Raw genomic sequence first — 21,105 nt, 5'->3', positions numbered from 1 at the left:
CCGTTCATTATCACTTATTGGTGTAGGTATGTTGAAAGCGAGTCCTGTTTCGTGTAATGTGCGAGTCTATAGTTTCTAGCTTGAACCTTTAATTGCGATAGGTGGGATGCGTTTACTCTTGTGACAGTATCAGTATTTTCGTGATTTTAGAATGAAATGTACTGGCTGGTTTTATGCCATGGTCATGATCCATTTGTATGTCTCATTAATGAGTAATGTATTGTTGTACGGTATGGTTTTTACAATTTATAATGAAATGTTACAAATGTTATCCACACGTGCGTAGGTCTGTATGTTATCCAATCTGAATGAACATCAGACTGGATAACTTATAGAAAAACATTACAGGCTTCTCGCATACGAAACACGTAATAAACGAGTTCGGAACAAGTTGTATAGATGTTCAATTCAGGACGGAAAAATTTTGATGACTTTAGAAAACAGGCAACGGATAAAAACAGAAACATGAATTTTGCTTTCAGTATCTTATTATATACCGTATTTTTCTCCAAAAATCAGTCACAGCCAATTCTTTCTCTTACTACAATGCTATATTGCCTGCGTAATCAGTCATCAAGCACAAGTAAGTGGGACATTCACATATTCAGCTGTTACCAGCAGGTAAAACGATATTCTGGATAAAGTTTGACCAGTATCATTTTACTCTAGTTTGAAAATAAGAAAACGGCGATTTTCACCTTGTTACTGCACGGTTATTGTTACAAGAAATGTGACAATCTACAAATATTTGATATAAATTAATTATGGAGAAATCTTCTGAAAAAAATTTGTATCATACGCCTTCCACGATTAAAAAGAAACTTGTGAAAAAAACTTTTGTAGCATACGCCTTTCACGAAATCCTTGCATATGTAAGCAAATTTTCATAAAGTTAATTGTCCATAAAGTTAACTGTCCATAAAGTAAATTGTCCATAAAGTTAATTCAAGTGTGAAATGGGCTATATAGTACAGTTAGCGAATCAAAGGTCGAACGAGGTCACAAGCAAAGTAGTTAAGGTGAATACTTTGGAGTTGACTCCAGTAGTCCTTGACAGTGTAACAAAGGTGAGGTGAATAACATTATGTAGTAGCCTTCATGGCATCGCTGTGTGACCCTGTGTGTACTGTTTATATATATGGCGATATACTCTGTGTGCCAAACAGTGGTCCTGAGGGATCCAAACCGACGGACTGAGTTTCAGTATTCCGCTGATTGCGTGAAGAGAAAACCTTGAGTTTAAGCTTATTAGCGTGGCAATACTAACCTGTTAGACAATGGAACAGGACGGACCGACCATACCTGTTCGGATGAATAAACGACTTACGGAAAAAAGCTTGAAGAATATGAATGGAGATTTCTTGTTGGGTTTACGCGATATGAAACGGAGTGAGAACGGTAATTATGTCCGATCTCACAACCAGGCGGCCAGCGATACCGAGCGGAAGATGGTAAATATGTACTTCAAGGACCAGAGATGGCAGCTGGCAAAGATCAAGCGTGTCCAAATACAGTTTTACAACCGACTCATTAAGGTACATCGCCACAAACGCCACTGTCAGAGGGAGGAGTACAAGAGACGCCAGGAGGAAACTCGGCGCGACATGCAAAACATCAGGCTTAGGCGACTTATCAAGCGGGTCGTGGAAAAGTTCAGACAAAACGTGAAGAGGAAGAAAGCAGAAAGGGCCAGAAAAAGGTTCGCCATTGCTGGCGGTTTGAGAAACGCGAGTGGGCTGGGGGGTGCGGCACAGCATGGGGTGGCGGGATTTCAGAGTCAGAGCGGCTCTGATAGCATCGCTAGGATGATTAAACTGGCCGCGAAGAAGGAAAGCCTGGAAAAAGAAGGAGTGCTACCGAAACAGGAGCAAATCAGCCAGCGGAAAGACAACATGATTGGTCTATCACAGCAGAAAGGAAACCAGAAGACAGAGACCTCTAGTCAGTTTAGAAGCGAGGCTTCTTTGCGACCCATTCCCAAAACTGATGACAAATTAGACAGGAATCTTATGTCGAATGTAGCAGTTGGTGAACGTTCTCAAGACATCAACGCAAAAAATACTGTTGATACTTCGGAAGATCAAGAAAAAAATGACAATAATTCACCGCCATCGAGTAAAGGTGTTTCGCGACTGACCACAGAGAATATGGCTGTTCACGAACAGCTCCTTCAGGATGAAGCGGTTGAAAGGTCTCAATATCCCAGGCGTATTCCCAAGAAGGCGCGGGTAGTGGAAGTAAGCAAAGGCGATAATCCAACATCTAAGACTTTGATTGCAAGTGACGATGATAAAAACGATGAATCAGTTCGCCAGTCCCAGTCATCCACAGAAGACAGCCCTCCGCGAAAAGAGCTGGGTTCGCTTAGAGTTCCTCGGCGTGCCACAATCAAACCTCCACCCACAAATTTCCTGTTGAAAATAAATGAGGTGGATGTAGTGCAGAAAGCCAATGCCATCGGTGAAGAGAGCTACGCCAATGCAGAGGAGAGCGAGGATGAAGCTCGAGGTCATGAGGAGAAGCCTTCCATTCCCCTGTCTCGGTTAATCCGCTGGGAGAGGCGTGAGGCTGAGAGACACCGCCTAGAGCTGCTGAATCAGGAACTTATCCCTCACTACAAACGCACCCCTAGCGGGCAACTCCGTGTTCAGATGGTGCCGTTTGTGAGGAATTCATTCGACCCACCGTCCAACAAGATGAGGTACGAGCAGGACAAGATGAAGAAACAAGAGAAGATGAACATGGCTAGACAGAGAGTCCGGATAAGGAACTTCGTACAGCAATGCCCTATTGTCGGTATGTTGGTTAGCGCACTAGCGCAGCGTAATGACCCATAAGCCTCTCACCAGTGCGGTCGCTGTAAGTTCAAGTCCAGTTCATGCTGGCTTCCTCTCCGGCCGTACGTGTGAATGTCTTTCAGCAACCTGCGGAATGCTGGCCGCCGTCGTATAAGTGAAATATTCTTGAGTACGGCGTAAAATGCCAGTCAAATAAATATTGTTGGTAAGGATGCATTGTTCATAATGTCATACTACTTGAGCATTGTCGTGAGCAAATATCTAGGATAAACGGCTCAGTGAAGTTAACAAGTCAAGTGGCCACCTTTCCAGAATTATTATTATCACAGTGTCGTCGCTGACATGATTTGATCTCCGTGGCTTAATGTTTGAGTATCTAGATTTATTTATCTAGTTGATTCGTATTTTAGACCGTTCGGATAATAATTCCTTTTTTGTCTTTGACGATTTGGGGGAACCTTGACCGAGGGAGTTAGCACGCCAACGCGGCGCAATGACCCAAAAGCCTCACACAAATGCGGTCGGTGGGAGTCCAGGCTGACTTCCTCTCCAGGAATGCGTGGGAAGGCCTGTCAGCAATATGCGGATGTTCGTGGGTTCTGCTCGTTTTCCTCCCGCCATAATGCTGACCCCCGTCGTATAAGTGAAATATTCTTGAGTACGGGGTAAAACATCAATCAAATAAATAAATACATAAATCCTTGACACGGGTCAAGCGTGGGAACCAGGTAAGGCGGTCAGATAATCATCGCAAATCGCAAATAAGATGATAGATGCTCTGTTGAATGCTCAGTAAAGCTATGGGGAGGGCTTCTTACATGTACCTGACTTGTAACCATCTGCTCATCTTCCGGTACACGAAGTATCCTCCTTGCCCTTAACATGTCTTTTCTTAAGGGTCATTATGTGACTTACCAAGCCGTCGTCGGGTAAACTATAAACGTGTCTATATAGGGCCCCTGTCATAGTCAGTTTTATTCATAGCGCTGTTTTGAACAGTACGATCGCCTTTCTCAAACTTGCGCTCGACTGTCGATAGGTCTGTAAGTATGTAGGCCTATAGTTAGCATTCCGAATAGCTCTCTCGTGTAGTACAGGTAACTAACCTTTTGATGTGTATTGTCACCTGCCACTGATGGCAATCCGTGAATACCTGACTTACTAAACAGGCAAAGGCGCGTACATGAAGTAGCTAGAATTTCATGGTACTTAACCCTTAGTGCCACATTAGTGTTCTCCGGTAAGCCTTGTGGCGATACTGAATGTGAAGTATGAATGTGAAATGAGTCCATTGAGAGGTGTACGTACGTTTTATAATGCCATATACATGAGATCAGGTGTCAGCTCATTCACTGGTTATCCTTCAAACCCGAATCATTCTCCGTTTTAAGAACACATTTCGGAGCTTTGCTTAAACCGAATTTCCCGCCTGGTATACTGTGTCAGAAACCATAGGTGAGCTGGGCCCGACTGTCGCTACTGACCCAGAATACCAGCAGTGCACATGCGCAAATGATCATCAACAGAAGCACTCTCCAGTTGTGAACGTCATTTTACAAACGCGCTCTAATTAAAACTAAGCAAACGGTGCCAGTTGCGTCTAAATGTATTTATTTATTTACTTCATTGGAGTTTCACTCAAGAATATTTCGCTTATACGATGGCGGCCAGCATTTACGATGGGAGGAAAGCGGACAGAGCCCTGAGAAAACCCACAGCCATCCGAATGAGCTGGACCTGAACTTGCAGTACTCGTATTGGTGAGAAGCTCTCGAGTCTAGTGCTGCGCCATTCTGATACGGAGCCATGTTGGAGCGAAATCCAACAGACCTTTAGCGATCTCAGGGTTTCTCCCCATACTTGCCCTGCCGTTTTACTCCTTATAAAATAAAGTTTCATCGGTTATTCTTGTGATCCAGTAAACGTAAGGCAGGTCATTGCATGATGACTTACAGGATCACGATAATCCATGCGCCAAGGCCGACATTCCACTCGTAAACCATTAAGGGGCGTTCCATGTCATCAATGCACCCGTCAAGGGTCAGGGTTATCTCAGGTGACAAACCAAATTGCTGATAAATGCGGTCTTGTCTTCATGGAATCTCTCAAAATCTGAAAAGTACTTTGAAGGATTTGAAGAGATTCCAGTTTGGTTATGAGTCTCATGTTATGGTCTGTTGCAGAACCTGAAGTTGAACGAATGCAAGTTTTCAGGAAAATGGACCATTCTCACCCAAGGACAACTGATGCCTCGAACGACAAACCCGTCTCGCTGACCACGCTTATGTTCAATGTTTACCACCAGGAAAAGCCGCCAGAGGGCGTTGATCCGAACTCCGTGGATGCTCTTAAGAAATGTAGATACATTCGTTATTATGATCTTGCCGCGAAGAAGAGAGACAGAGAACAGTTCAGGAAAAAGCAACAATCAAGTTGGGAAAACTCGTCAATGTCCGAGCAGGAAAGGCGACGGCAGTTATTACTTTACCGCCAGCGTGCTACAGTGTATCGTTAACCACAGGTACTGAAAAACTTGGAGACAAATATGTCAGCGTACAGTTTGGGAATGAGCATTCCTGTAATGGCTACAACGAACAATATAGACATTACCACATGAATATATTGATCTATTTGTTTGGGAGAGAAATACTAGGATAATGATGGAATTTATCAATTTGTTAAATCTGGAACCAAGTCCACTAAGAAAGTTTTTACCACTGAATTTTCACTATGAATCATTATGGTTAAAATCATAAAAATACACCATTTCTGCAACAGGAACTTCATTGCGAACAATTTATATAATCAATAAAGTCAAACTTACAGCTTAAAACAAAAGAAATAGACTTCAACATACTAGAATTTACGCACTTCAGCTTGTTTTATTTAATTTTGTCATATTTTTGTTACTTAACAATATATTTGTCCTTTAACCTTTGTGTCACTCGTTTGTCGCGATTACACGACAATGTGGCCATGAAATGTTAACCTAGACAGCTTCCAGTACAGCAACCCTTTGCAGCACGTGATTTGACAAGATGGCGACGAAAACAAACGTGGTCAGACGTGATTTATGATTCTAGATAGGGTTCACGGTCCACATCCTGGCCGACAACTTTTCAAAATGGCATAATAAGTGCAGATTATTCAAACTTGCCAGGACCCCGTGTAAATGGTTGTTGGGCGTATTTTTGGTAGGGTCATATGAAGGGTGACTTGCACCGTTGAAAAATTCTCTTCGGGTCCTGAAGCCGATTCACAAAACTATTTCTGACTCGGATATAAAATTGGGGCCTCCGTGGCTCAGTCGGTTAGCGCGCTAGCGCTGCGTAATGACCCAGCAGTCTCTCACCAATGCCGTCGCTGTGAGTTCAAGTCCAGCTCATGCTGGCTTCCTCACCGGCAGTACGTGGGGAGGTCTGGCAGCAACCTGCGGATGGTCGTGGGTTTCCCCCGGGCTGTGCCCGGTTTCCTCCCACCATAGTGCTGGCCGCCGTCGTATAAGTGAAATGTTCTTGAGTACGGCGTAAAACACCAATCAAATAAATAAATAAATAAATAAATCAAGTATAAAATTGAAATACGAATTTAGGAGCTTGTTTCTGGGCTCTAAGATTTGATTACGTCATATTGTTATTTTAAGACAAACGTGTCCAAGTTTCAAGATCCAATACCAGAACAAAGCATTGTGGTGATGCTTTGAATCTGGACTCAAATCAGAAATGTCCTTGTGTGTTCGGGGTGTGGGTCTTTGTTGTCAAACCGAGTCTAAAGCTGGTATTTCACGCTCATCAATAATAACTGGTTGTCCGTAACTCGTGCAGCATACCGCTTGTGGTAGCGCGTCTTCAAGACGATGATTCAGTTAGGTGGTGCTAGGCATTAAGATTTACCTGTAACAAGAGGTCATTAAGGACTAGCCGCAGAAATTTGGTTGAAAGCGACATTAACAGGAAACAGGGCACTTTCATAATTGCAGTATATAGAGGATGCTTGGCGCTAATTGGGGGGTCAACACTGCGTCACAGACAAGGGCAATCCGTAAATCAGTAAATGACATCCCACATCATGCATGAAATTCCACATTTCAGACAGGTTATCATACGGTTGAATAACCGGAACAGCCTTGTTTGCTCAATACAAATGAAAAAACTCCAGAAAACAAAACTAATCCCATCGTTTAACTCTTGTACACTTAATAATGTTCGATCTTTATTTTCCGTCAAAAATACAAAAATTAATGATATCAAGATCGAATATGTTTAAAATTATCATCAAATGTTAACATTATGCGTAAATTATTTAGGACTGATTTTGCATTCTTGGTACGTTTACAAAGTTGAAAATCGGGAAACACATAGTCCTTTGTAGAAGGCAAAACATGACCACACACTACGACTGAAATCATACAACAGGTAACTTTCTTCAAGGCTCTCATTCGGTAGTCACTCTCATATCTCGACAAGTTAAATACAGCATTGAATGACAGCAGAGTTAAAGACTAAAGAGAGCACACTGCCTTCTAGACCTCAGCTTTATTGTCAGTGAGAACTATTGCTTAGTATACAGGACTGAACAGGCTTGGAATTCGCTTCACAGTCTTATGGAAACAAACCGTTTCCAACAGTCTACTTCATAATATCAGGACAAACAGAAAACACATTTATGAACAGGCTTGCACATTTCCTTAAAAACACAAAAAATATACATGTGCGATTACAATAACACAATGTCAGTATCAATTAAAAATTTATTTGACGTCTATTGCTATGAAAAAATAAGTCCATAAATCACAGAGTAAAGACATAGTCGTAAGGATTCTGCGATAAAACCACCACAGAAGTTCGCAAAGTTGACACCAGAGAACTCTAACATTAGTTCTGTAAAGGAGAAATAAAAGATTATTAAATGCAACTTAGTTTAGAAACAGATTCATGATCCCCACATTTTTTCTTTAAAGGATTGCGTCTGCCCGGCAACATCCTCCAAATAATAAGAGTATGTACAATTGTAGGTGTACCATATCTGTTGTGATGGTCATGGTGTGCAGTTCACGGAGATGGTCATACAGAGGTCTATATATCATGTAGCTGCTGATACTAATGAACGGTGGGTGGGTGGTCAGACAACAGCACAACAATACAGCTCACTCAGGACTGACGCCGATGTACAGTAAAAACATGGAGGGGATTATTTTAAAAATACTTCTCTCTCTAAAATATTGCAGGCAAGAAAAAGAAACCAAATTCACTTGGTAACGAGACTAGTACGAAAACGTCGAGAGTATTTGATAAAACCTACTTTGGCACATTTGACACAGCGCTGCTATGGAGGGCTACACCACACACATCAACATGGACACACAGAGGGGAAAACACGGTGTTAACACAGGCTGACCAACGGTATGCTTCTGTGTCAACCCGCTAAACACGTCAGACTTTAGCGGTCAACAACTGTTACAGCTTTTGCTTTCTCACCATGATCAAGACGAGACAACTTCCACCACAACTGAGTTTCAAAGATTAGAAATATTTACATCATTACACCAATGATGCTGATAAAATAACGAGTTTATGAGAATGAGATGTTATTGATGACGTATGCGTGGTAATGGCTATCTACAGACGTGCCACTGCACTGTGTACGGTCTTGTCACATTGATTATCAGGGTGTGCCATGTACATATATCTCAGGTGCACTCACATCAACCAGTCAGAATGTTGGCAATACTGGTCTATGCCCCTACCGTTATAGTCTATGACAAGAAAAACAAAGTCAACAGCATCATTTATGGTTCAGACAATGCAAACGAAAACGAAATAAACGTGAAACATAACAAACCAAAAGATTAAGGAGAAAAACTTCAGCACAATTGATGCTCACACATCGGACACCTGTTTAAAAAGAATTTGAACTTCAAAAAAAACCAAGACTCACATGCTTTTTAAAATTCTGTTTAAAACCAATAATCTGTAAACGCTAAAATTACATGTGCCACATTCAGCCAACCCTGTTGATGTCAAATGAATAGCATAGAGATTGTATGGGACCGTGGGTGCTATATAACAATACATGTGACACTGACGATACATGTGACACTGACAGTAAACCCACATCCCAGTGGGCACAGACACCCACGGGAACGCCCCAACCACACCAGGCCGCGGATGTGGCCACAGAGCCTTCAGTATAATTTACATATGTACATGTGCACAAGCTCCTAGACATGCTGTCCTCCATCAGTGCGTATGTACAATCTCCAGTGATAGTCCTTCACCATGAAAAGTACGACGGCTGCAGCCCATGCTATTGTTCAAAGTCACCCTTGCAACGTATCTTCTGTGCGGAAGTCAAAACAAGTCCGACAAGGGATTTCACGAGGTTAACGGGATTGGCTACACAACTTCAATCCTGTAGACAGGATAAACAAGGGCTGTACCACTGTTGTTGTCAATAGTGTTTGTATCTGGCACGGGGATCCCAGATACACATGTTGTGCATGTGAGTGAATGGAAGCTTACCAAACTAATATCCCATACAGCAGCTTTAGATATGGAACCAGCCAGAGTTGCATCCATCAGGCTTTCTCCTTGTCCACGGAGAAGAAAGTATGTATATAACAATAAAGCATGAAAGCACTAATATGTAAATAATGAGACACCAACGACAGTTGTGAAATCCTTGAAGGTCAAATCACTTTGAAACACGCACATCATACACAACTCTTATCTCCTCAATTGGGACCTCTTATGAGTAATAAGTTAAAACGTAACACAGCTACCATCACGTCCTTTTATAAAATCTGATATTATTGCAGTCATCGGCAAGTTCTGGGTAGGAGAGTACGTCACGGATGTATTCAGCCTCGTAGCTGTCCGCGTAACCCCCGGTAACAATCTCCTCCTCTTCCTGCTCTGTCCATTTGTAATCACTGGGCAGACTCTGCTGTAATAACTGTTTCTCTCTCTCCCACGCGTGTTTTATTGCTCGCTGTTTCGCATGTTGTAAAATACGTTTCTTTTCTCTTTCCAGAGAAGTGCCGTACCTAATGTTAATGACACTGTGGTTTCCATGGAGTCTTATGTCTAACTCATTATGTGTCCGCCCACGGAAACCATCCGAGTGAAATACTTTGCGCAATGTCACATTCACCCCATTATCAAGAACCATCTCGTCCTTCCGAATTCCCAGCAAACTCTTGTCGATGTCTGCTTGGGCAATGTCTTGTTTTATATAGAAGTGTTCATCTTTACCCTTTATTGTGAAATGCAACCCGACAGCTTCCGAGCTGTTTAACAAAACACTGGCCACTTTTCTCGTCTGTTCGTCTACATTATCCAGCAGGTTGACCAGCACTTTACCGTCTTCCACGGACAACGTCACGCCGTCGCCGAGCAGGGAGCGGTAATACATGAACATCAACGACGTTTCCGTAACGCTCTGGTCTGGTGTGACCTTTGACCTTGGCACATTGGTTAGACTGAGGATGTTATCCATGTCTCGCCTGAAGGTACACTCAAACGCGGAGGAGCTTGGCAGAAACTGGTACTTACTCTCCTCATGAGATGGATGGATCTCTCCCATGTAGGAAATGTCAGGGGCTAAACTTCGGAAATCAAATCCTAGCATCTTCAGCCAATCAGAGACATCTGGGAAGACAAAAGGTAACAATGAGTCTCAGTCAGAGTTAAGTCTACGGATTTTGAGGTTGTACACCAATGGGTAAACCATCAAAGATGTAAGCTATGTTCTCCATGTTACAGCTTTAACATTTGAAGTCAGTCTTGAACAAAATAAACTGTGATTCAATTACATCTCTCATTTCTACTATCAGACTTGATTGTTATTTAATGCCACTTATCTTTATGAATCTTGTTCAAGGAAATTGTGAAAGTATAGCACTGTACAGAAGAGGTAATGTTTGCGAGTTGCAAACTGAAGTCTTATGAAGTAACATCTAAGCGGCTGTTCAATTCTGTCTACAACCTTACCTGTCACTGGAAGTGGTCTCACAATGTTGTGCAAGTTTGCCAAGTCTTGGAACTGGTACATATTCATCAGTTTAGGAGACTCCAATGTGGCTTCTATGGAAGAAAGGAACTTGTGGTAGTCTGGGGACAACCATCGCCCGATCTCTGGATCGTACACTCGAGCCTTGAAATGTATCAGATTCGCCACTTGGTTAAAGATGCCGCCCTGGAATCCAAAGGCCATTTCAAAGTCAGAGTTGCTGTCTTTCTGAAGCAGTCCCAGTGGGTTGAAGTGGAGCTGCTTCACTAGGTAGCCTCTTGTGTCAAAGACAACCAGTGGAGTACCATCAGGGTCTGTAGCGATGTAGTAGATAGATCCTTTTCTTTCCAAGGCCAGGAGTTTGCCAGCACTATCGTAATGGTACTGGGTCAAGTCCCTCGTGGTGTGGTTGTACGTGTGCGTCACACGCCAGGACTTCTGAACGTCCCCGTAGAAGTACTGCATCACATTGCCAATGCTGTCCTTGAAGGCCACAAGACGGCCATTGGCGTCATAGTAGAACAGCACCTTGTGGAGTTGAATCTTGCTGACAGACATGAGCTGTCCCATGGAGTTGTACTGGAGGAACTGATCCCCTCTCTGCACCATGAAGCCATCTTTGTCAAACTTGTACCGCTTCTCACCAAACCGCGAGATACGGTCCCCAGCGTCAAAGCTGAGACCGGAGGTGCGGCCTCCCTGCGTGATCTTCACAATGTTACTGTTGGCGTCGTACTTGTACTTCCAGGATGGATGACCCTCAAGCAGCACATCAATGATGTTGTTGTCGATGTCGTAATGGTACTCGTACACTCTGGAATCTGTCTGGCCCACTTTCAGCCTCCACTGATGCACCCGGTTGGCGGTATCGTAGTCAATCTGCAGCATGAACTGAATCTTGTCATCAAATTTCAACTGGACATCCTTTAGTCGGCCGTAGTTGTCATATTCCTTGAGGAATTTCACGTACTTGTCGTGGACCATTTCACGGTCCTGTAGAGGCTTGTGCATTCTGAAAGCCTTGACACTGTCCAGCTGCCCAGTGTGCTTGTTGTAGCTAAAATTAGTCACACTCGTCAGGTTGTTGGAGAACCAAGCGTTGATGGAGATGAGGTGGAAATTGTTGTCATAGTCGTACTTGAACTTGGCTGCCAAGAGCTGATGATCTAGAAGGAATTGCAGGTCAAACTTGTGTATCAGAGCACCGCTGTACTGGTAAACTTGCTGGCAGCCGTACGTCCTCTGCATCACCTCCGCCATCGACAACTTACGAATCTCTTTGTGGTACTCAAAGCGAACTTCCGCCTCATCAAACAATATGGCCACCGGTTGGTAGATGGTATTATACCTATACGCCACGCGCCGATCCTCGCTGGGGTAGGTCACCCTGGCGAGCTTTCCGCTGGCATCGTAGTCCTCGATATAAGGGAAATGCAGGCCTGGAGGACTGTACAGTGACCTCTGGAAGGCAATGGTATCCAGAGCAGCAAACGTGTGTCTGCCCAAGCCTGGCATTGTGACCTCAACAAGGTTCCCAAGGTAGTCATAGCGCAGCAGGTACTGCTTCCCACTGGGCAGAATCACGTCTGTAGGCTGCAGACAGATAGACAAAACACCCTTAGTATACATGAATATCAAACATGAATAATTCCAAAAGATGGTGTAGAAATAAATGCCTAACACAAAAGGGTGTCAGTTATTCTAATTTGAAATACCATACTGTTTCAACTTTTAAGGCAATCAGTGCAGAATTTTAAATGAAATTTTTTTATTTAAGATTCACATAAATGTTCACACGACCCAACACACTGTTGGCTCGCTGCCACTAGACATCATCACTTCTGTGCTGACCAATCTGATTTCGCCCCCGAGTGGAGTGTGTACAGGACATCTACCTTGTATCCAGACCGGTAGATGTAGCGATACTGTGCACTGTTGGGGAGCTCCTTATCTGTCAACAGGCCTCGTGCGTTGTAGTTACGCCTCTCAGACAGGTCCCCATACTGCCAGCTGGTGATGGCCCCAAACTTATTATAACTGATGTTCATGGAATGATGCCCCTCACTGGGCAGGAAGTGGGTGGGAAGGCCATTGTCATCGTAAACAATAGTCACCATCTCCTTGGCGTCCTTGTCAAATATTGCCTCAGAGTGGGTGTCCCTATCATATTCTACCGTTAGTAGATTCTCTCCATTGATCTGCAGTGAAAGAGAAGACACAAGCTCCTAAACACTGGGCCTACAGGAGACAAAGGCCAAAATTCATAAACAGGGAAAGTCTGTATTCGGGGGGAAGGGACACAAAAGCATGATACAGCGGGCCACTGCATGGGGACAAAGACACTGCTAACAAGTCAAACACCTATAAATCTAGTCAAGCCTAAAAACTATATGGCTACGTCTGTTCAGAAAGCTGATTTTGCTGTCACCAATGACTAAAGTATATTCATTTAACAAGAGCAAAGCAATTTTATGGCGTAGGGAAAACAACGAGGAGCTGTATGGGAAAGTGCCCAACTAAACAAGAACTAAATGTAATGTATGTTTGATGTATCATTCCTATGATCTCTGAAGGGCACATGAAGGTCATCACCAAGAAGAGATTTACTGAAATCGCCCTTACTAACCAAGAATGTCCTTGCTCTAGAAACACAAAAACTAACCAAAATGTGTCCATCTTAACAAGGTAACACAGAGCAAAGAAAGACTGAAATAAAAAAGCAGGACCACGATATCAAGGGGGAAAGTTCAGTTAAAGTAACTATGAAGGACACAGAAATACAGAATGTCACTGGCATTTTATCACTATTCCATTACATATTTGTTATTTTTATTTCTTGAACAAAATATTACTGTCCACTATGTTACATATAAACAGTATAAATTACGGTGACCTAAAAACATCAACTTTAACTACCAAATTTGTGAACCTAAGAAAAGATACTTTTTGCATTATTCTTTGAAAAATATTTCGCTCACAAACAATTACACTGCTGTCAGCATATTTATATTGCCAACAAGATTTTTTTTTCAATTTAAAGTTATTATCCAGAGTTAAAAGATCAGAATGAAGACTTAAATATATACACACATGTTATCTTTGATGAGCGGCAGGAAATATGTTTTTATTCAATCATTTATTTCACTAGTTTTTGGCTGAACAAAAGAATTAAAATAGCGGATTTATTTAACACTTTAAATAGATATTGCATTACAATAACAGTGCTGAGAAAGACAAAAGGAGGAGACCAATAAAACTTTGTAAATTAAGCCAATCTACAGCAACCAACAGAACAACACAATGGACTATTGCTTGGTACTTATGACTGTCCACAAAAAAACTACCCTAAGACATCACCAGTCAGCAACTCACACATTCAGGTCACCAACCACAAGGAGAAAAATGCAGACAAAACTGCACATTCCACAGACAAAGATTATAAGATGAATTCACATTTTCTCTCACCTCAGCAGATATACTATTTCTTATATTAAAGATAAATATTTGCATGCATTAATGTCCAATTGCGTGTTGAGGCGGGAGTTAACAAGGGCAGGTAATTTTAGTTTTAGAAGTGCACTGCAAGAGTTATGCCCCTTCACAGTTCAAGTATCAAGCTGATGTAACTTTCAAGATGCTTTAGTTGAGATTTCAGAAAAGAAGAATAAGCAAAGGCGTTCATAGAAAGCTCACTGCAGGAAAGGCACGAGGAAGAGGCCAAAAGCTAAGAGATAAAAGCAGAACAAGCATCTCACTCAGCAAAAAATGCCAAATATGATCAAGTCATGACCACAATCTGCACAATAAAGGAAGCTTTGGGTTTTTCAATGCATGTTTCCATAATACAGACAACTTTCCCTGCATACAAAATGGCCTAGGAAATAAAAGGTATCTATAACATCACACAAATTACATATCCGTTAAGTGGTTTATAGGTTATGGAGCCATCACTCATTACAGTATTGAAGAGTACCACATGCAATATGGCTGTGCTTTTTGTTTTTGCTGTCGCATGAAAATTAAACGCTTCTGGAGACAGAGCGAGCATCTAGCTGGTTGTTTCACCTAGTATGGCTACGGGAACATACCAATAGCATTTTCCCTTTGTATCCTTCGTCATGCGACTCATGCATGAGGGCATGCTGGGAGTAGTGCCCTCCTACCCTAGTGCGGCGCCCAATCTTGTTGATTATGCGACTTTTTCGCGATCGGCCGTCTCTTCTCAGATAATACCTCCATTCTAGACGGTGCACATGTGTACTGGGCAAGACAACTTTACGTTTAAAATGCATCCGGTGTTCTGACTCCAGAACAGGATGAGTGCTGGTTTCCAAGGCGACGGTCAGATTGCTTGGGAATACAACAACAACGGCACCATCAGGCAAGTAGGTCACCTTTGTCTCGGCTTGGCCTGTCAAAAGGAGGGCAAAAACAACATCTTAAAAAGGAGCTCTAGATGACACTTCAAAAAAAAATTCATTGACTTTTATACTTTGTTCACAGAAATCTACTTCCGAACAATTTCTTGGCATGTAAAGCTGTCGATGGAACATTTTCCAGCGAATTTTTTTTTTACTGGACTCAAGTACTAAACCCTGCACTTGATTTTCTTGAAACAATTTCAAAAATCACACACAGTATAAAAAGTGTAAATAGACCTAGGTTTGAAACCAGAGAAAGTAACTGAAAGCTGCGATAAGTGTGAAGATTGTCAGGAGAAACAAATCAGAAAACAAAATTATCTCCTTAGCAAGACTTGCAATAGCCCTGGAAGGTACCATGCCCCAGCATGCTGCCCAAAATAACATGCGGCAAGTTTGAAAAGGTCAGAAAACTATCAACTGTCTGCATCTACGCAAAGCCAACTCAGTAAAATTTTAAAGTAGTCTACAAAACATTTGATTTTCTCAATGAACTCTATGACTTGAAAGCCAGTTTTTGAAAACTCTGCCATTCTTCACAAGGCCAAGTTCTGGAAAGTTAATTGTAACTAGCTTGGTGGCACATGTCAAGGGCAAATGTCAAGGACAAATGTCAAGGGCACATGTCAAGGGCATGTTGCCACAGTAGTTACAATCACCTCAGCAGAACTTAGCTTTATGGTACAAGGCCCAGAACAAGATTTTCAAGACCAAAGCTTAATATCTGAAAGGAATATATATCCTTCTGCTGAACAACACTGGTGATTTTTTCCCTTTTTTTTCTTATTAAAGATTATGTTTTCAAAAACTGGCTTTGACATGCACAGATAGTCTCCTAACAATCTTCATGCACAGCAATGGGCCAAACTCTGGAATTAAGAAAAAAATGAATAAATTGTACTAAATACCTGCTACATTTCTGATGAACTAGAGGTAGGAACATGTGTTAGAATACACTGATTATGTTAGTAACAGCATGGATAAGTACTGACTACACTATGGCTCCTGTACTTTATATCTTCAGTCTAGGCAATTTAACAAATTGACAAAATCAATTAAATATCACTCAACTACTGAAAATTACAATGTAAATAAAATACAGAAATGTTGCTTTTAATTCTGTGTAGTTTCAGAAATGTATGACACTGTTGGTTTTACTGTTATCTTCCAAACTCAAACTACATGTACAATATACAGATGTTTAAATAATGGTTCTATATAAAAACATATAAATATAAAATAAAAGAACAAAACATTATTCAACAATAGACTTGACTAGAGCGCAAAAATAAACGGAGCCCGCAAACTTGCCATGCATCACAGACTGCACACTTCCATAAGTCGCCATAGCGACAGCATCATGGCTATCAGTAGAGATGTGCACAATGGAACCTGTAGTATTGACATCGGTTGTCAAGTTGATGACCTCTCCAGTAGGCTGTGTCACCTTCAGCAGGCGGCCCGTGTCGTCATACTCGTAGAAGAACAACTTGCCATCCGAAAGCTTCTTGGTCTCCAGCAGGCCTGTGGCGGACATATATGTGAACATGGCCGTCATGTTTTCAGGGGACATAAATCTGTTCAGCCTCTGCATATTGTCCATTGCGAGGCGACACTTCTGCCCATTGGGTGGGATGATTTCCTGCACTCTCATGTCAAAGTCGCGGCGTAGCTGGATGCTGTTACTGTCGCTGTCAGTGACCTTGACCAGCTTGCCGTAGAACGATCCTACGTTGTAGGTGAAGGAGTACATGTTCTGATTGGTCATGACGCTGACCGTTGTCTTGTGCTGCCCAAAGCGGTTAAAGACGAACACCTCTTGAGTTTCTGTGGAGAAGACTTCATAGTCTCCCATATCATTGGCTTGAGGCAACTCTGAGACTACTGAATGGACCCGAAGATTCCCTGAATCTGCGATGTGCAGGACACCATCAGGAGTGACAGTCACTGAGGTAGGGTTACTGAACAGTGCCTGGGCGGCTAGCGTTTCCTTAGGATCATAACATTTACATCTGGGCTTCTGGCAGTCACAGCGAGACTTTGCACCAGCGTAATGGTGGATACGGCCATCAGTGGACACAACTCGCACACGGTTGATGTTATGAGTGTCGCTCTCCACAAGGAACAAGTCACCATGGGGACCAAACGTGATACTCTCAGGTTTGACCAAGGTCACATGATCCGCAATGCTGGATGCCTGTTCATCATCAGAGAGAACCCCCTGGGGTAAGAAGCTCGTCTGTTTAGGGGGACAGTAGATGGGGCGACCTGCTATGGTCACCAGTTTATGGTCCTTGGTCAACTGGAGAACAATGTTGTTGTCCAAAATATGAAGTGTGTCATCTAGAGGACTGATGGCAAGAGCAGTTGGCCAACGAAGGCTCACCTACAAACACAAAGAGGCTGCAGTTAGAATAGTTCACTCGCATAATCGAGAACTTTTCTTATATTTCTCACCACAGGTAAGTCCTTGTGTTGCATGCTGTACCATTCAAATGCATGGTATTAGAAATGGACATGCAAAAACAAACGAAAACAGTGAGAGATTGAGAGTTATTGTACTACTCCAGGCTTTAACAAAAACAAAGTCTTTACCTTGTCTGCAGACATGATTTTGTCACAAGGCATGGGTGTCCATTTCTTCAGCTTCTCCTGGGAGCCAATCAGAGTTCGGATTTTTCCATCTGTAGTGATCAGTCGAATGTTTGGTCCATCAGCCACATAGATGATTCCATCCTTGTTAATGGCTATTCCTACAAAACACCCATCACATTCACGTATAAGCGAAGAATGGGAAGTCTGCTGTAAGAAATTACACTGGAAATAGTTTAGCAATATCTTGGTAAGTTTTCACCCTAGGGTCACATTTTCAATATGATTTGGAGAATATTACCATAGTTTTAGGGTCAAGCTTCTTCATGGCAATGACAGAAACTTTTAGTACACCTTTACCTTTGGGATTCATCAGCCTGGCCTCTAGGGCACGGCCTCCATCTCCGCACTTGTCAGCCTCCCCTGGGGTACACTGGTCACCATTCCCAGCCACCACTTCAAAGTTGACCTTGAGGTTGCGAACTGGCCCCATGGTTTTCACCCTGATAATCTGATAGGTCATGGAGGCAGAGATGTAGAGGCGACCATCAACAGGGCTCACTGTCATGAAATATCTGTACGGAACTGAGGTTGTGCTGAAAACCAGTCAGATAACATCTCATCAACTGGTGTACTAGAGCAGAAAATAATTCAAACTAAACAAAACAGTTTTAAAAACATCTCTGAAACCGGAACAAATATGTTTAAAAATGCGCAACTGCTGTGAGTCCATACAGCTATAATACTGAACATTTTGAATGCTAAACTCACCTCATTTCTAGAATGCTGGCGATTTCCTCTCTGTTAGGGGAGAGTTTTCTCACAAAGTTGTAATCACCCACATAGAGACTTCCATCTAGGCCGCTGGCCAGGGCCACAGGATCCATCAAGCGATTGTCCAGAGCCTTGCCATTGCAGCCATCACAGTCCAGCTTCCTGCGCCGACCATTACCCAGCACATTCGTCAACTTCTTCGGCTTCTCCTTCAGATAAATGTTTGTTCCATCACCTTTGTGCAGAATACCTGGACAAAATATCAATGAACAGTTCCGAAATAATGGAGAAAAATCAATCTTTATAATTCACAAATAACTTCAAAAGAAAAACTGAAAACACTACCAAACATACAACACTCATCCAGAAACTTTTTGGGCAACAGCTTTATTTTTTTTCCTTCTCAATTTTCAAATTATTTGTGTTTAAACTGAAAGGTTCTGTAAAACCCTGAATGTGTACGTACCCTCTTGGAAGTTGTATGTGTGATGGATGTCGAGATTCCAGCCTCCTATCTCGGATGAGGTCAGATCATACCCACTCATAGTTGTACTGCGAGTCTCCCAGAACACGTAATCACAGGCTACATACTGGTAGCCCACGTACACTGAGCACAGAACAGAACGATGGTTAATACAGTCATGTTCCATTTTTTTCCTGCCGTTTAATTAAATAATGCACTGTAATGGGATATTTATTCCACATGCTCAGTTAATGCATTCAATAGCTTTTTCACAGTGAAATCCTTACTTACAATCTTTGTCCATTGTAAGTTGTGATGATGTAAATGATAATGATGAAGTCAGATAGTGAAATTAATCCCATCATTGTTGTCAGTTAATGGAAAGATTTCAAAAATTTAGCTGGTGATGGAAACCCTCAGAAATTCAGTTAGCCAACGTAACTGACAAAATTTAGCAATTTTAACAGCTATGGAGGGCAAGTTAGTCGGAGCTTACCTCTGGCCGTGACGATCCCGTACACCTTCATCTTGTAAGCATTCTTCCTATCCCAGGAGAAGGTGTACTTGAGGCCGGGGTCTGCCTCAAATAACTTCTCCTGAACGACCCCCTCCACTGACACACGCAGGTGCACCAGAGCGAGGGATTCTGGGATAGTGTCAGGGGTCATCTGGATGAGAATGACGGACATGTAGCCAGAGGTTTCACTGCTATGGTAGACCAGGTGGACATCAGTGCCAGCTATGGACAAGGACTCTTGAAGCACCTGAAGATAACATCACACATACACACTTGATTCACCGATTCATCTGACAAACACAGATTCATAAGACTCTACACAAGTTCTGTTTCACAAGTTTCTGCCGAGAATTATAGAAAATACTTTTGAAACAAATATCAACAGTAAGTAATTCATATATATGATTGATGCTTGGCCAATTTACAGCAAATAATTTACAACGATGTTACCTTACACACCTTCCATTACGATTGCTTAAATCAGTGCTTAAATCAGAATTTCAAATTCAAATTTGACTGTGGCTAATAAAAAAACTTCCGTGAAACTCTCCATTCCCAAAATCATCATCCTTGTTACCTGTGACTCTGGAATGATGGTACTCTTGTCTGGACATGCCCCGAGCTGGGTGTGTTGCCATGTCGACAGGACCACTGGTCTAAGCCAATAATGTTCATGCTCCATGCTACACGATGCAGGGTCCGGGGCCACTTCCTCCGCCTCCAGTGTCATGACTACAGTATCCATGGTGATGATCTGATTCCATGGGACAAGGACACTGGCAGACTTGGTACGGAATGGTTGCCTCATGAACTGTAAGTCCACTGAACCACCACCATTCACCAGAATGTCAAAACTGTAACAAGTTACAAAAACATTACCTTAAAGAACAATCCATTCATTTTTAGTGTCCTCTTTTTAGTGACCTTTCAAGAAATCTAGTTCTGGAAGTCAACGATAGATTATAGAATTTACAATAGTGTGACGGAGGATCACACTGATGTTTATGTTCTATATTTCCATTAAACCAATCACTCCTTTGTTTCACTTCTTTGTGACTAAATTTTAATTCTAAAAGCAAAAGATATTATTTCTGGTTACATTCATTCATTCATTCTGTCTGATATGTTTTTCCAAGTTATTGCTTTTGTTTGATGAATCTGAGATTCAAGTGAGCTTGAAGCCTGTGACAGAGGTAAGGGTCCAGTTGAGTGAAGTCCCGTCAGCCTCTAACACCCAGGGATTCTACCGGCTGAATCTCCTTAACGATGTGTATACCTGGCCTAGAAGATCATAGATCCTGGCCTAGAAGATCATAGATCCTGGCCTAGAAGATCATAGATCCTCAAGGGGAGGCACAGGGGGAGACACTCTTGACAATGGTGATATGTTTGTCTGACTGGGTAGTGAGGGTTTGAGGGAAGGTAACCTGTGAGGAAGAGATGGGGGTGATGCTGGGGGAGAGATCAGCAGATAGGGCTACAGCTTTTTTTGTACGTTCAAGCTTTCTTTACTTTTTGTAATTCTACTTC

At 42.3% G+C, this 21,105-nt stretch overlaps 1 protein-coding gene across 1 annotated transcript in view; it reads right to left on the bottom strand.

The window, feature by feature from the left end:
• Nucleotides 1-6,977: 6,977 nt before the first annotated feature.
• Nucleotides 6,978-21,105, bottom strand: part of LOC135473769 (teneurin-m-like) — a 257,605-nt gene continuing 243,477 nt past the window's right edge. Inside the window, 11 exon segments of the mRNA XM_064753657.1 lie at nucleotides 6,978-10,447; nucleotides 10,790-12,401; nucleotides 12,704-13,006; nucleotides 14,897-15,219; nucleotides 16,541-17,615; nucleotides 17,825-17,982; nucleotides 18,182-18,417; nucleotides 18,593-18,845; nucleotides 19,062-19,202; nucleotides 19,555-19,822; nucleotides 20,153-20,429. Of these exon segments, the coding sequence (XP_064609727.1) occupies nucleotides 9,582-10,447; nucleotides 10,790-12,401; nucleotides 12,704-13,006; nucleotides 14,897-15,219; nucleotides 16,541-17,615; nucleotides 17,825-17,982; nucleotides 18,182-18,417; nucleotides 18,593-18,845; nucleotides 19,062-19,202; nucleotides 19,555-19,822; nucleotides 20,153-20,429 (5,512 nt within the window). The 3' untranslated portion in view covers nucleotides 6,978-9,581.

Source organism: Liolophura sinensis, chromosome 8, assembly GCF_032854445.1.
Source record: "Liolophura sinensis isolate JHLJ2023 chromosome 8, CUHK_Ljap_v2, whole genome shotgun sequence".
In the NCBI taxonomy this organism is placed as follows: Eukaryota; Metazoa; Mollusca; class Polyplacophora; order Chitonida; family Chitonidae; genus Liolophura; species Liolophura sinensis.
This window is presented reverse-complemented; position numbering and strand designations above follow the sequence as displayed.